The 16,993-nt window shown below is 41.1% G+C and overlaps 1 protein-coding gene across 1 annotated transcript; it reads right to left on the bottom strand.

The window, feature by feature from the left end:
- Positions 1–3,555: 3,555 nt before the first annotated feature.
- LOC124278421 (monocarboxylate transporter 12-like) lies at positions 3,556–5,783 on the bottom strand. The gene is made up of 4 exons (XM_046714129.1): positions 5,318–5,783; positions 4,879–5,024; positions 4,440–4,490; positions 3,556–3,666 (listed from the first exon to the last, which is right to left on the bottom strand). Exons 1-3 carry the CDS (start codon positions 5,781–5,783, stop codon positions 4,455–4,457), a joined length of 648 nt encoding a protein of 215 aa, XP_046570085.1. The 3' UTR covers positions 3,556–3,666; positions 4,440–4,454.
- Between the last annotated feature and the right edge of the window lie 11,210 nt (positions 5,784–16,993).

The following is a 16,993-nucleotide window of genomic DNA, read 5'->3' as shown; positions in this document are numbered from 1 at the left end:
GTAGTGTCTTGTGTCTCACAGGCCATATGACCGGATGTTATATTTTATTGAGTGTTTTAAAGTGTCTATGTGTGTTTTATATCTAACATGTGACACACAAACAAAACTATTTTCTTTTTCTTCTTTCTTGTAATTATATGTTAAGACCAGCTGTGGCTTTGCTGCATGTAATGTCTTACCATCTATTTACCATTGAATATTCTGTTCGGTTGGCAGCTAACTGCCGGGGAAAAGTGTTGGTTCAGGAGTTAGTTTATTTAGGAATCTACCGCAGGTCATAGGTACATAATATGTTCGCTGCATGGTCGGCTAAATCTTAACGCCTTGCATTCTTAACCAGAATTTGTAACAATGTATGAGAATGTATGCAATAGAGCTATGTTCACTCAGCTGATGTATTTACTCTCGTTTTAAGTAGTTAATTTGATGTATATAAATTCGACATCTAGAAATTTCAAATGGTTCTGAACACGTTAGAAAGTCAGGATTCATTTTTCAACATTTGAACACCGTTTATGATATTGATTAGTCAGATAACATTTTAAGCGTAAAAACAATTGAGAGCATTTAGATATTTTAAACTGATGTAATATATTATGTGATATCAAGGGAAACATAATGCCAACCCTACTGTGGATGTGTGGACACCTTCAATAGAAGACTGAGGACCTGACAACGCCGTGGTGGTCATTACGAACAGCTCTTAATGCTGTCAACTAAGTCATCGAGTCTACACACTTGGGCCCCATTCTGTCTGCAGGCTCGCCGACGTGGTTGATGCATGTCATCGTATCCAAATTGATGCCCATGCTGTTGATCTCTGGATTGCATGGTACAGACTCGATTATTTACAGACCTTAAATGAGCCTGTGGACCAGACAATGCCTGATTGATATTATGTACAGTCCTTAATGCTGTCAACCTAGCCTTTCAACTTAATCCATTCTTGAAACCTTTTCCCATTCTCTGGTCGGTTGACGGGTTCTACAGAGAATACGTGTCCATCTGATGTATTTTAGAAACAGGTAATTGTGCACAGGTTATACACAGCAAGATATATAGCACCTGTTATATAATTGCATGACGTGTCTGGTTATGTTAGTGGCACCAACATAAACAAACATGTTGATAACGTGCGTGTTTTACATTCATTCATAACAATCATTTGACCGTTTGGATAAAACGGATTTGTAAAAATGTAATATATCCAGTCATAAAAAGGTAGAACTATCTTTAATTTATGGTGTATCCAAGAAGCGATATGCATTCTACAAATGATATCTCAATTAGACGTAATAATACAATATACTCGGGAAAAAGATGAGGTTTTATTGATGGATGCCCTATACTAGCAAAAATTGTTGCGCATGAATGAAAGTTCGTTTGTTTCTGCAAACAAAAATAGGTGGTCATTTCTTTTAAAATGCGTTGAATATTTGCAATTTTTTATAAAAAAAAGTAAAGTTATGTTTCAGAAACTGTGAAATATGGCCTAATGTTCTACATGTAACACCGGTGTACGCCAAGGCTGTATTCTTAGCACTTTCCGTTTCTGTATTTTCATCAGTGAACTTGCTACGCAAATTGCGAATGGTAAACAACTTCATCCAGATATTAAGATACTTAGATTGCCGTTTGCTGATGATATATAGTTGTAGGTAAGTTTTAAAATACTATCGGTTTGCAAAAGTTGATAGCTCAAGTGGAGCTCTGAAGTTCAAACTGTAAACTCCCTGTAAACACTTTTAGTTTGTCAATAGGACACAACTATCAAGCAGGGATAAGATATATTTCACCTAACAACCGAAACAAATTGCCACTTCTTATGAATACCTATGGGGCACTCTCATCAGCGTCGAACTGTCACTCTTGTAATACAGCAAAATAACAAAAACAATGGTATCTAACAGGGTCTTAATGACATTCAAAGGTCTTTTGGAACATTTATCTGCAAATATTTGACACAGAAATTACTCATACTCGTTTTTCAATGGCGCATCGATCGAGTGTTATGGAATACTTTGTGTGTGGACAATTTATATACACTAATCACAGACTTATGATCAAGTTGGCAGACATACATACATAGCTACAAAAATGAAGATTTGTGAGAATCTGATATACATGTGATCGAAGATAACTTTCCTGTTACTTCGTACAAAATAGAGCTTTCTGCAGAGTTAATATTTAGACCTGCCTTACTCGCCCAGACGTTGGTGCAAACAATATAATCTTTAAAAACCTATCAAGGTCCATTTATTTGTTTTGTTTAGTTTATTAAGCAGTAATAAAGGCCTCCACCCCAAAGTACATGTGTTGATATTTCATGAAACATTAAACACCACCATTAACATATTGATTATATATATACACAAATATGTTTATATTCATCCAACAACATTCATCGTGTCAGTATGAATCCATTCCTCGCGACCAATCTTACACGCATAAACATACGCATGACATACAGTGCCTTTCAGTACCAACATTTTACACAGGTTCGCGGCTGTAATATTGTACGTGCGCCTCATAGAATGAGTTCTCTCCCTTGTTAAACATCATTTAAAATGACTATCTCCAGTATTGCCTTGATTGTCTAAGTGAGTACTTCTTATTTTAGTGACCTGTTTATGTTGAAGCTGCTCTCTTATTTGTCTGCAGATGCCTTTTAGTTTATTTCTTGACCTTCTATATATATACTGTTGGAAATCACTATTCATGTTGATTGCTCTGAACTTCTCAAAGAGTTTGTAATTCTTTTCCGATTTAATGATCTCACTTTCCTTGTCCCACTCTGTTTCTGATTTGCATGCCACTGGCTATTGCAGCTTCGCTTATAGAGCTGGACAGTAGTATATGTGCAGCCTCATCAACATTACCCTCTTCCACAAGAGTGTTAAACTCATTACAACACTGAGTCCATATGTTCTTCGGACATACTCCTGGTGAACAGATTGTCTCCATTCTAAGCTATTCCCAGGACCAACGCTACCCCATCGATTACACATGTCAAATGGACAAGAATGTACTCATTTCACGCAGGTCTATATCTTTAATCAAAGAGACGAGGAAGGCGAGTCATTGAACTTGGTCCTTTTCTTCTTCTTCTTCTTCTTTTAAATCTAGAATAGCCACCCAAACAATGGGAAAATAAGTTGTTTGATTTGTTCAAAATGGTATTCGTATAGCTACTCAAAGTTGTCTCTTACTTCTGCCTTGACATCCAAACTGAGTGACTCCTCAAAAGCCCATAGATATCAAAACCTGGACAACTGGAAAACATGGGCCTAATGCAAAGTCGTAAAATGTTTTAACGTGCCAGTTTGTGCAAAATGTTGTGTCCGAATGAAGTTTGTGCTTCTCTATACAATGTGCAAATTATATTTAACTCTGTAACAAGTTGTAACACGGTTTCCGTTTTCGATCTCCATCGTGTCCTGAAAGCACATACCAAATTTTGTTTCCATGTCTATGACGGTTTTGGGAAGATCTCTCCCGCATCACCTCGGACGGACGGACGGAAGTCAAACCAACAGCCCGTCCCATTTCGTTGCAGGGATATAAAATACTATATCTATTCATACATAGATTTAAACATCCATTTGTTTGGCTTCTTGGTCAATGGAATACACAAGGCGAGGAAGGCACTAATGATGAAACAGGCACCTGCAACGAAACAATGAGCAAATATACACAGAGTTAAAAGATATGTACCCATGTCCAGTGTCCTCCGCCGTGATATTGCTGATATATTGGTAAAACAGCGTAAAACTATACTCCTTACATGAAATATGCAGACAACAATGAGGCACTGATGTTGGCAAACCATTTTGTACTGAAACAACTAGAAAGCATGCGCATTAAATGTATATTTACAGACAATAATATCCGATGTTTACAAAGAAATCGTGTTGTTTCTCAAAAATGTACGATTGTGGTTTTCCTCTCAAGTTAATTGTTTTCTCTATCAGAAATTAAAGGTTACCGCTTGACAATCAATGGTTTGTCAATTGTTCGAATTTTTTTCCTGAAGGTTCGGCATTCTTGAACAAGGGGAGTATACAATGAACCATACAACTTTATGGATGACATCTTGTTTATTGCACAGAGCGACCAATTTGATGTAGATTCTTACACTGTTATCAAGCTAAACGTGATAGCGGTGTAGAAATCTACATCGAAACGAGTCTGTTTTCAGTAAACAAGAAGTTGTCATCCATAAAGTTGCATGCTTATTATTGGTTTGTCATACTGTTTAGTTCAACAAATGGGACGCGAATGTCTATATCTGAACAAAATATAAAATCTACACTTACTCTCTCATCATTTAGTGGACTATTCTCTTTCGACATATTTTCATCTGGCAGAGTGCATAAACTCATTTTACTTGTTTCTTGACAATATGGCGATTTTCAATAAGGGTGATCACAATTACCTACCTGAGAAAAGAAACGTTAAGTCATACACCCCAGTACTTTCATAAATAAGACCTGAAACACAATGTGGTGGTTCTTCATTTAACAGAAAATATTATGTCTCAGTTTGATGATAAAATAGTTTAAGGTCATGAACAAAACTAAAAGCGTTAGTAGTATATACCAAAATGCATATTTGAGCATTAATGACTATGCATGTTTGATGATTGGTTCATACCTCCACGCACCAGTCAGGTTGTGGGTTACAAACCGTCTATTAACACATTAATTAACGCATTATCGCATCAACCACTCACACATTCACCGGCAAAATATACATTCAAGTGTAACCTACTTGCAATGGGTGGTCCAACCATGCTGCCGAGTCAAAGCAAAAGGAACATATACCATATCCAACGGCCAATTTGGATCGGCCTATCAGCTCAATGCATATAGGACTAACCAATGTGTAAGGTCCCTGACTGTATGTACCATACAGGGCACTGAAAATCATTTGGAGACTGTACGTATGTGACAGCACGGGGAGTAGCAGAAGGGACACTGCTGTCATTCCTTGTAGTCCAACGTGAAGGATAATGTTTCCAATAGCTGTATCAGAAGAGGCAAAACCAATCAGCAATCCGGAAAAATGGGCAGGCACACCCATGACAGTGAACAAACTGGCAGACTGTGCAGGTGTACTGCCTCTCAATTCAGCAAAATTTGGTAAATGAACCATGCAAAGCTGAACCCCCAAAGAGACCAGAAAATGATACTGAGCAGATACAAGAAAAATCCATTTGTGCAGAACAAGGCTACACATTGATGCATTATCATACTCCGTGAGTTTTCAGTTGTTAAATGCGAGCTGTGTTCCAGCAGAGATTCTGCCGTTTCATTACCTTTCCCAGGACTGTTTTCTTTAACAATCCGAGGCAAATCAGCTGGAGAACATTGGTTCTCGTCACGCTGTTCAAACTTGACGGTCGTAGTTTCTACAGTTAGAACATTATGTTGCGATTGCATCGTCATTGTAGGATCTCCTTGTGCATCACAAATCTCCTCTGTGTCTTCTTGGCGGTGGGCGAGATCTATTGACATTGACTCCTCTTGCATCAGAGTAGATGATGGTCGAATTAGAGCTCCAACTAAGCACAAATTGAATGTAATGGCACCCAAAATAAGCAACGCGCCGGATAAAGTGTACATCTCCAACAGCTGAACTGTTAATGGTCCGATTACCAGCAGTCCTACTGCACCTCCAGACATGCAGATACCGTATGCCACTGGGAGTCTCTTATTGAAGTAGTTGCTGGGGGCCACGCCACTCACGTTAGCAGCCAGACCACAACCTAAACCTGTGGACATAGATACACACGTTCGCAGGTTGTGGAAGCATACGCCAATGAGTTATTACGTGTAAATTTGCAGAATAACCAACGAGGTACGAGTAATTACGGAAAGTGTATCACGGATAAGAGGTTATAGTCCCAAGCTTTAAGACGTTATTAACTTTCAAGGTGACAAATGGTCAGCCATGTTTACAAACAATTTAGTTGTAACATTTTCTAATTACTTTGAAGATTGTAAAGAGTGAAACTCTTGGGAAATGAATGTTTGGTTGACTATAATGTAAAATATAAGTGATCAGAAACTATGTTCGTGTCTTGTAAATCGCAGATCAGTTGAGGCTGTAGTAAAATATGCGAAAGAATGCACTGGGTTTGTGAATGAAGTCAGTGAGAGAAATAGTTCCGTCGTCAAATGAAAATACATCTTTGTTTAACTGTCTGCTTCGAGGATCATTCACTAACTGCACACTGTGCAAATATGAAAAAGATACGAGTTTCCACTACATTTTTATCCCATGTAGGTTAAAAAGCATATACATGTACAAAGCATATAGCTTTTATTTTGTTTTGAAACCATGAATCAAAGTGTCACATTCACCACACTGTACGAGTCAAGTATACAGCAAACATGTTGAATCTTACCTGTTATGACTCCAAACGTAAGGATCAAACTAGTGACAGTCCTACAAAGGATGCAGCTGTCAGTCAAAGAAGCATCAGTATACCACCCAGAATAATACCTGTCCATCGGTTTCCAATTCTGTCGTGAATAATTCCTGCTAATGGGCCTGAAAAGTCCGTCATTAGTTTGGTATGTTTGTAGCTGTATGTCGAATTTCATTTGGAAACATTTTGTTCTTTGAATGAACCATGTATTTCTTTTATCATACTCTTTCCACAACAGACTTTAGTAAATATGCTGCATATTTTGCGTTTTCCTTCCTGTACTAAACATCAACATGGAACTTCAACATTATGTCATGGTTGAGGATCAAATGTACAGACAAATGTTTCAAAATACGGATGAACAGTCAATTATGTCTTACGTCAGACACCGAACATGTGTCCCTAATATGTACACAATGACCCTGAGTTGTGTGTGGCAAGACTGACGGAACAACAAAGTCTTCCAGGTCTTACAGACTGTCGGTTCTTTAGAAACCGCACAGATATGTATGCCTGCTCAAATCAATCTTTATTCATACTGAAGGCCACAGGCCCATAGAATACAAGAACATAGTACACAATATCATAGAAAGTAATAATATAGTCACATCACAATATGTCATATCACATCAAAATGTATCACATCATATAATATCGCATTACACATACTTTGTCGTATCACATCATATCATAACACCATATTACATCATATCATATCGTACCATATCATCTACTATCCCACCACATCATACCATTTCATATCAAATAACAATATGAGTAGACACATTCTATGAATTATTATGTTTATTTCTTAGAGACAATGCCTGATAGATAAAGGTTGACAACTTACGGACAAGAACATTGTCATCGAGTACTCATTAACAAAGAAAAATTTCACCTATCGGGATATACAAAATAATATTTTTGGGACAATTTTTTTTCTTAACTCACAATAGAATTTGCAAATTAAGGAGTGAAATGATATTCATCTTCTACACAATTAAGATCACAAAATGTACAAATTCTATTTTCTCTCTCTATTTTATGATATCTCCCTGTTTCGATTGCCAAGTCATGTGAGGAACACCTAAACCGAGCAAAATTCTCTCTGTATACATGGGATTTAAACATTCTATAATAGAAACATTTAATTGACAATGACAGTGCTACAACCCATTCTTGTGTATATATATCTTTTTTAGCCTTTGAGTAAAATTATTCCACAAAATTTGTATGAGAGAGTCAACCTTTTGCCTTTGCCATACCTCCAAAACCTATTGTATTTAACAATTCTCGAATGTGTTAGTCCTTGAAGTTAGTCTTTCCGTTGTTATCGTACATTAACATCATATCCGCTTAACACTGTCTAGGGGTATCTATCAGATGGCATGTACATAGCAGACGTATCAATATTTTATTATTCTAACTTTAGTAAATATGTGTATGGGGAATCTTCCACAATCTCCATATACCATGGCATTAGGTGTACTTGCTTTCACTCCTAAAAATGTCTTGCAAGTATATAAATGTAATTTTTAAACTTATTGTATCTCACGGTATGCACCATCTCTCTCTTCTACGACCATGTTTGGAAACGTGCTGTGAGCTAAGTTGAGTCAAATCTAACTGGCCTCTGACCCGCCCTGACCTCTGCCCTCATCCCGACATCAACGCCTGTCAATCATCCACCAAAGCGTGCAGCTTGCCGAAATGATCACATGACCGCCTCTACCTGTCATTCTCTTTCTTGTCGCCAAGTTGTGTGGACGTGTGTTTGTCTATAAGAGAGTTTGATTGTGTTTCTACAATGGGAAAATCGAATCATTATGGTTCTAATAAACGCAAACATTGCGATAACTGCAACAGTAATTTCTCGGCGGCAGACCCACATAACCTATGTGTTGACTGTTTAGGCCGGTGTGAATGGTCTAGACGTTGCACCTTGTGTGCAAATCGTGACGACGATGCGTTTTCCGAATATCACCTGGTAGCTTGTAGACGCAACTTTGACAGAGATTGTCGGAATCCACCTCAGGGTCTGAGTAGTAAACGTCCTAAGTTAGACCACGTTTGATATCTGCAGTACGACGTTCGAAGTCGAAGAATCCTGATGAAGATTTCTTAGAGAGGCGTCTGATTCCTACCTCAGTGAAAATCTGCGTCAACTCTTCCGTCCGCATTCTTATAGCCTCATTACTCTAGAAGATTCTTCACCACCACGAGTTGATGTGTTATCTACGTCTGGTATTCATCCCGGCCGTCTTTTGTGGTGAATGTTCCTCAGCGTCTTTACGTTTCGGAGGTGGGGACTACTCATGCGGCGCTTATTGTGATTCCTAACATTACATCACAAGTGAGGTTTACTTCCAGTTCGACGCTTACATCAGGAGTTACCTACGTTTAGAGCGCAGCTTGTCACTGATCCCACGTGTTTGCTCAGGGCGGCGCCTTTCTACCAGTGCGCTGCTTACTTTTGAAGCTACGCTTACATCAGGACAGTTATCTACGATTAGAGCGCCGATTGTCACGGATCCCATATGTTTGGTCAGAGCGCCGCTTCCTCCCGGTTGGGGCTTCCTCCCGGTTCGGCGCTTCCTCCTGGTTCGGCGCTTCCTCCTGGTCGGCGCTTCCTCCCAGTGTTCCTGGTTCGGCGCTTTTCCAGTGTTCCTGGTTCGGTGCTTCTCCCAGTGTTCCTGGTTCGGCGCTACATCCCGGTTTGGCGCTTCCTCCCGGTTTGGCGCTTCCTCCCAGTGTTCCTGGTTAGGCGCTTCCTCCTGGTGTTACTGGCTTAGCGCTTCCTCCTGGCGCTCCCAGTTCGGCGTTTCCTCCTGGACTCCCGGTTCGGCTCTTACTCATATTGACTTTGGTTCGGCGCTTGCTCCTGTTGTTCCCGGTTCGGCGCTTCAGCATGGTTCTTTTAGTTCAGCACTCACTCACAGTCTTCCTGGTTCAGCGCTTACCTACAGTATTACCGGTTCAATGCTTACTCCTGGGGTTATTGTTTCTCTGCTCACTCATGGTGCTCCAGGTTCAGCGCTTACTCATGGTGTTCCTGGTTCGGTGCTGCCTCATAGTTCACTGGCTTCTGTATTGACTCATGGTACAATGCTTCCTCAGGTTTCAGCGCTTACTGCCAGGTGTTGACGTCAGCGCTAGGTCCACTCAGTTCAGCTCTGGAGTTCAAAGCACGGGATCCTACGTCTAGGGTTTCTGTTTAGTTCCCAACAACGTGATATTATCATCCACTGGAAGGGGGACTTAATCTTCCTCAAGTTACCAAAAGCCTTATCCAGAGACGCTGCCAATTGAGTGATACACGGTCGAGGTGGGAACGTGATGGAACCAAAATTACCTGGCTTCATATCAAAATGGATAATACATTACCCAACGAGAGTACTTTCGCTATATCTACGGAGGTTATCGGCAATCCTGACGAGTAGTTAAGGTGTGTCAACAACATCCATGTTACCATCCGATTGGGACGTACCATCCGAAGATAGAGATGACGTCATTGAACGATGAACCTCCTCTAAAATAGAACTATGCTAGACCAGTGATAACTGTCAAGCTGTCTCCTTCCTCACAAGAGTCAAGCACGCTGAGGTAGAAGTTCTGCAATGGGAGTCGTAGATGAACTTGTAGTTCTATAAGAACCTTTATGTATTTCAACACAATTGGTTATTTTACGGCGCTTCATCGAGACCGATGACTACAGTCTACAAGTAACAGCATTAAGCGGGTATGAACTTCAGCTGATCATCTGTATAAGATGACGATTATATTATCTTCAGTGAAGAAGGAAACAATCACAACAGCCAGGGGACAGTCTACTTACATCGGTATTACGCGCGGCGATATCGTTCGCGTTTTCCACTCAGCCTGCTATACGAAGTGTTCACTTTCGTGCAACTCCGGAGATTACGAACAAAGGCCTAGTGTTGATGAAGAAACCAACGACTGCACAAGATTTTTACAAGGATCTTTTTCCTGCAACACCAGTGACGTCACATCGCGGGAATCTGAGATGAATCAAATGCTGCAATTTGATTGGTCCATGAGAGACAACGCCCTACATGCAGAAGTCTGGCATAAGCTCACATACCAGGGGAAGTCGTCTACGGGTGTAAACAACTTTTCAAGGTGGGAGAAAGGCTCCATTTACAGTCAAGTTAGCAGGGAGATACAGCGTGTTTCGACTGTCTTCACGGGTCATTAGGACCTTACCAATGTCAGCAGATTGAAGATTGTTTATCCGGTGATTTTTGCAGCAACATACGTTTGACGATTTTTGTGTTCGAGGCAGCCAGTCTACTATAAATAGATTTCATAGCGATGGCAGTTCCAGTACATCTAGAGACGACGAATTATGCATCATCACTGTACTTTGTTGGGATTCTGGGGACATACTTACCTACAACGTAGGATATGAGCAGATTTTTGGGAAGATGTTCATCTCACCACAGAATCGCATGGTCGTCTCAGAGGATCGTTGGGTCAAGATACAACAAATGATATCTCAAGCACTACTGTCTCCGTTACCACTACGAAGTTGGCAGAGCCTACTTGGTCTTCTCACGTCAACACAAGACATGACACAGAGGAAGACTACAACTGCGCCCACTACAAGTGTTCGTAAACGCTCATCTAGACAATCTGGACTCCTTCGGACTACCGGACGGGCTGAAACCATATCTTCTATGGTGGACTCGGAAGTCGAATGTTTGTGGAAGAAACTACTTATCAGAGCCGGAGTGCAACACTCATCTCTACGTAGATGCATCATTTCAAGGATGGGAAGCCCACCTCGACAACGAAGTGGCAGCAGGGAAGTTGTCGAGTCAGGAACAGAGTCTGCCGATCACCATGCTCGAGATGAAAGCAGTAATAAACACATTATTACACGGGTCTAGCATACTAAGGAACGCACAACTGATGATCCATACGGACAACTTCACGAGTGGCGTTCTACATCAACAAACAAGGACCAACAAGGTTAAGAAATCTTGTAGACCTCAGCTTTCATCTGTTCAGCATACTAGACAACCTGAACATCGACATAAAGCATGGCACATTCCCTAAGCAAAGAATGTGATAGCAGACGCCTTATCTCGTCCAACACAACCATCCCCAACGGAATGGATGTTAAATCCAGAAGTCTGCAGATGCATCATACAGAGGATAAGATATCCGCTGATAGACCTGTTTGCTACAAAGTTCAGCAAACAACTACCAAAATTCGTCTCTCAGGTTCCGGATCCACAAGCATGGGCAACAGATGCTCTAAGCATCTCCTGGGAAGGACTAAAATGCTTACGCGTTTCCACAGATGTTACAGAAAATCAGGCAGACAAAGCTGCTACTGATTTTGGTCGCGTCCTACTAGCCAGAGGTTATGGTTTCCCATCCTCATACAAGTACTAGGAAGTCCAACCATACAACTCCGAGAGTGGCCGAACCTACTAATTCATCCGCACACCAAGCAAGCACACGGGAATCCAACAGTATTCCAGCTACACGCTTGGATCGTATCAAGACTTGCTTGAAGAAAAGAGGATATTCCGCCAGAGCGGTGAAAGCAGTCACACTAGCTTTACGTAGATCAACCCACAACTTGTACGACAACAGAGTGGCAAAGTTTTGAAATATACATTGAGGAAAGGCTTCACGGCGATGAAGCAACACATCCTCAAGTGGCGGAATACCTTTTGTCATCTAAGACAAACGAGGCGGTTAATAGGTTCGACACTCCTTACATACCTAGCGGCCCTCAGCGCGGTTATCACCATGAAGACGGGTATTAAGCTGACCAAAGTTCCAGAGATACTGGCTCTACTATGCACCTTTAAGTTGGAAGACCAACAAAGAAATTTAGTGCCTGCTTGGGATCTTAACGTAGTCTTTCAGCATCTCACCAGTGACGCTTACGAACCACTAGAAAGGACATCCTATGAGTTTTTAACACGTAAAACTCTGTTTCTGGTCGCCTTGGCAACAGCAGCTCGGATGTCAGAAATACATGCTCTGGACTTCGAACGAATACGATCTGATGCACATTGCAATATCATACATCTGGGATTGAGATGGGATTTCATAGCAAAGAACCAACTGCCCGGTCAGCTAGACAGACAACTCCACATCCCAGCACTCTCGTCAATCCTTGGGGCACAGGATACTCATGATCTATCCTTATGTCCAGTCAGAGCATTAAAAGTCTACCTACAAGGTCTAAGATGAGGAGACGAAAATTCAAGCGCCTTTTCATCCCTCTATCTACGGAGACACCTACAGAAATCTCACGTACAAAAATATCATTATGGATGAGAGCCGCCATCTTAACAGCCTACACAACAGCAGGACTTGAGCCTCCACAAGCCTCCAATCCTCATGAAGTCAGAGCACTGGCATTGACACTTGCTCTACATGGAAACTGTTCCATCTCGACAATAATGGAGGGCTGCTATTGGAAGTCAGAGACGGTGTACTTGCTCATCTCACGTCAACTGAATATGAACCTATGGAGGAGAAGATTTCGAACATGTCTCCTTTAAGACCTTTGCTCTTGGCCTTGGCTGCAGCTGCCCATGTCTCTGAGTTGCATGCTCTTGATGTTTCTCGGGTACGGTTTGGAAGGTCTAGACGTGTGAGAGTTTTCCTTGGTTTGCGGTGGAATTTCCTTGCCAAGAATCAGTTACCAGGACAGCCGGATCGCACATTCACGATCCCACTGTTGTCCACTATCATGGGCCCAGATGACATTGAAGATCTTTCGTTATGCCCGGTTTGAGCATTACGGATTTACCTAGCTGCCTCTGAGGACCACTGCAGGTTGCGCAAAAGACTATTTATCCCGTTATCCACTGCCTCCGCCTCGGAAGTCTCCCGTACTACCTTGGTGTTTTGGATGAGATCTACAATCCTGTGTGCATATGACTATGCGGACCTTCCTCCACCTATGACGGCGAACCCTCAGGAGACCCGGGCTTTGGCTTTCAGCATGGCGCTTCATAGCAATGTTCCCTTCAGTCCATCACGAAGCATTGTTTTTGGAAGTTGGATACCGTCTTTGCCTCGCACTACCTTCAGAATTCCTCGGTTACAGATGTGGAAGGTCAGCATCAGTTTGGTCCTTTGGTCTTGGCGGAGCAGTTGTCATCAACCCGTGTTCGCAGATAAAGCAATCCTTTCTTGATCGGTTTACTATGTACCTAATAGTAGATATCAATGTAATCCATATCTTGGTACTTTTTCTCTTGGGCTTAGATCATTCTCACCTATGGGAATAGGGCGTGTCAGCACTGTCATAAGTTATGACTTGATAGACTGTGAGTCAAGTCTTGTGCAACATGCAGAGATGGTCGACATTCCGCTTACTGACCTCTACTCTTTGAGCAATCACGTCTGTGAAGTGTTGATTTCCGATTACCTGTGTGGTTTTCGAAGCGTTCTGCTTCTAAGTCCTTTCTCACCTTTGGTAAGTTAGGAGATTGGAACTGAACGTTAAACTATTTGAGCAACCGGGCTATTCCTTCTTTCACTGCCTTCCAGCGTGTGTCTGTGGGGATAGTTTCGAAGCAGGGACTGTCCAGATTAAGGTCCTCGACTTTAATTCACTGGGGTCACCTGATGATAAATTGTGGGGCGGCGGGGCCTACTTGCAAAACTGCGTCCTTTTGCTTGTCAAAAGTTGCGTCTGAAAACCACATTAATTCAGGGAGCGCCCACTCCCTAGAGTTTTTATTGCTGTAGCCAAGCCAAGGGGTTACCTGAAGAAACCGATCTCAAGTTTGGAGTTTGCATATCGGGGAGTTGGTGCTTTCTCCTGGCCTCCTTGGGTTATTCGTTTTCCCAGGTGGTAGTAGTAACGGGGTAATCTGGGACCCGCCTACCAACCGTGGGATTATGCATACCGTGAGATAGGATAAGTTTAAAATTTTGATTTTTTTTATAATAAATTGTATATTTATATACTTATCCTATCTCATGCGTTAGGATCCACCCGACCTGCCCCACATCACAGATTACTGGAAGCTCCAAGACGAGAATGACAGGTAGAGGTGGTCATGTGATCATTTGGGCGAGCTGCACGCTTTGGTGGATGATTGACAGGCGTTGATGTCGGGGTGAGGGCAGAGGTCAGGGCGGGTCAGAGGCCAGTTAGATTTGACTCAACTTAGCTGACAGCACGTTTCCACATGGTCGTAGAAGAGAGAGATGGTGCATACCGTGAGATAGGATAAGTATATAAATATACAATTTATTATAAAATTTTTCAATTTTCTCAATTACGTCAAAATGATTGAAACCCCATACCTCTGAACCATACAACAGAATAGGAAGGATTTTTGTGTCAACTATTTTGAAAAAGGAATGATAATCAATATCTACGAGTTTGTGTATGCTTTTGAGAACCCCAATAAGTACCTTTTGGCTTGTGTGGAACAATATTTAGCATGTGCTGAAAAGCAAAGACGATTAGTGAAGTAGACTCCAAGGTACTTAAATGATTGTGTGACTTGGAGCGTCTCTCCTTTATAATACCATTTTCCCGTTTTAGATAGTTTGCCCCATTTCTTAATACAACTATTCTCGTTTGCTCAAATCAATGCCAATAGGTATCACTAAATAGCCCAATCAATCTACCTGGCAATAAAGTACATCTAGATGCACAATACATAGTTCCTATGTTTCTGAAGCTATCATTATATAATAAAGCATTAAAAGATACATTGAACAATAATGTAATGCAATATTGCGCATTTGCTCTCCGTGGTGAATGAGGCGCGAAGCCTCAAGCTTAGGAACAACAGAATAAACCGTAAGGATGTGAATTACCTTCTCAAACGAGATTTCCACACACATAGTTTAACATTCGACCTGAAACTCTGCTCTGTTCAACTGACAGCTAAGACGTATGGTTGTAGCCCTGAAGCAAGCACACTTACCGCACATTGAGAACGTTCCAAGTAATGTTGACCCTACCCACGATACTTTGACCAAATCGCCATCAACCTCTTCCAGAATGGCCGGTGTAATGACCCCAGGTGAAGAGTTTACAGTGCCACAGAACATCTCAATAGCAAAGCAAGCAACACAAACCACCCATGCATAGCCGCGATCAATGTCCTTTCTTTGGCGCTTCATGGTTCTATTTTTCAAACTGACATCCAGCGTTTTGTCCTTTACTCGTGAATTCTTCTTCCTCAAAACGTGAGTACGGTTTGCATCTACTTTGTTTAATATTTTTGGCGTGTCAAAGTGGTTCCTGCAAAACAAGCAGCATCTGTTCCACAAATAAAAGGTGATACGACACGACGTTTAGAAGAGAGTTGATTTTTTGTACATTTTCAAACATTCATTTAGTGATATTTGCATGTAGGCCTCGTTTTGGAACGTTTGAAAATGTTCACATCTTCATACATAAATAGCCATGCCCTTCCATTATCTTGGAAGCTGCGTCATAAATCTAAACTACATCAACGTATTGACATTAATGGAATACTTTGTACAGTACTGTATATCGTACAACGGACATAACTGTATGGTAGCTATTGTCGAGCCTTAATGTCGGTAGTTTCAGCGTTGTACGTTTTGCATGACAGAGAGACACAACGTCTAGTAGTTAAGGAAAACAAGAATTTTATTTAAACAATTTAGAGAACAAGACAGTAAACTTGGAAGTGTTGTCTTCGACATTAAAAGCCTCAGTCCCCCAAAAAAAAAGAAAGAAAACAAATCCCCCACAAAACCCCACTATGATGCCTTCTCCATGCCATTGCGAATCACTAGTGTACTGAACTGGGCGCTGGGTTTGACATCAGTTCTACAATATTCATAAACGCTTACAATACCAAATAGTAAAGTATGTTTACGTCTAATATGTATATTCCAAATGCCTGGAGATATGTATCACTGACACATGTTTCCATTACCATTTGACCATGTATAAATAATCACTTTCAAACCCTAAACTTGTAATTTACATAAAATTGATCATGCAAAATACATCCATTCCCTACAGTTTAAGCACCATTACGAAAGAATATAAATATTTCGTTTCATGAATATACAATTCAATCGCTTAGCACATAAGGACAATTTCACATTCCAATTTGGTCAATGTGGTCAATGACGCTTAACAAGTTTCCGTGTCACCCCTCCCAGGAGGAGGGTGACGACTGGAAAAAATATTACCCGCTGCCACGGTAACCGCCAAACTCTCCGCCCAGAAGCTGTATCGCTAACACTCGTGTGACGTCATAATATGACGCATGCAGTGCCGGAGTTCGAAACCGTTCGATTAGCTGTTTGTGAGTTCACTATGTACAGATTTATTTTACTGACTTCCACTGCTTATTTGAACTATTATATACATTGAATCATTTGCGCACTCAACTTAAACATAATCAACCATTTTATAGCAGTTTGTAGCTTTTCAGTATATGTTTCGCTGATTTTAAAAATCCAGTCGAGAGGCATACGCCATTTTGCTTACATGTCATATAGTCGGGAGCGATGTTCAAAATAGAATAAAATGATATTTTGTACATTTAACATGGTGGT

The sequence above is a fragment of the Haliotis rubra genome, unplaced genomic scaffold, assembly GCF_003918875.1.
Source record: "Haliotis rubra isolate DU_JTF1 unplaced genomic scaffold, ASM391887v1 Scf2362, whole genome shotgun sequence".
Lineage (NCBI taxonomy): Eukaryota > Metazoa > Mollusca > Gastropoda > Lepetellida > Haliotidae > Haliotis > Haliotis rubra.
This window is presented reverse-complemented; position numbering and strand designations above follow the sequence as displayed.

Coding starts and splice junctions, on each gene's coding strand:
- LOC124278421 (XM_046714129.1), bottom strand. CDS start 5,783: ATGTCCACAGGTTTAGGTTGTGGTCTGGCTGCTAACGTGAGTGGCGTG. Junction 5,025..5,317: donor AGAAAACAGTCCTGGGAAAG/GTAATGAAACGG, acceptor CTTCTGATACAG/CTATTGGAAACATTATCCTT. Junction 4,491..4,878: donor GTCAGGGACCTTACACATTG/GTTAGTCCTATA, acceptor ATTGTGTTTCAG/GTCTTATTTATGAAAGTACT.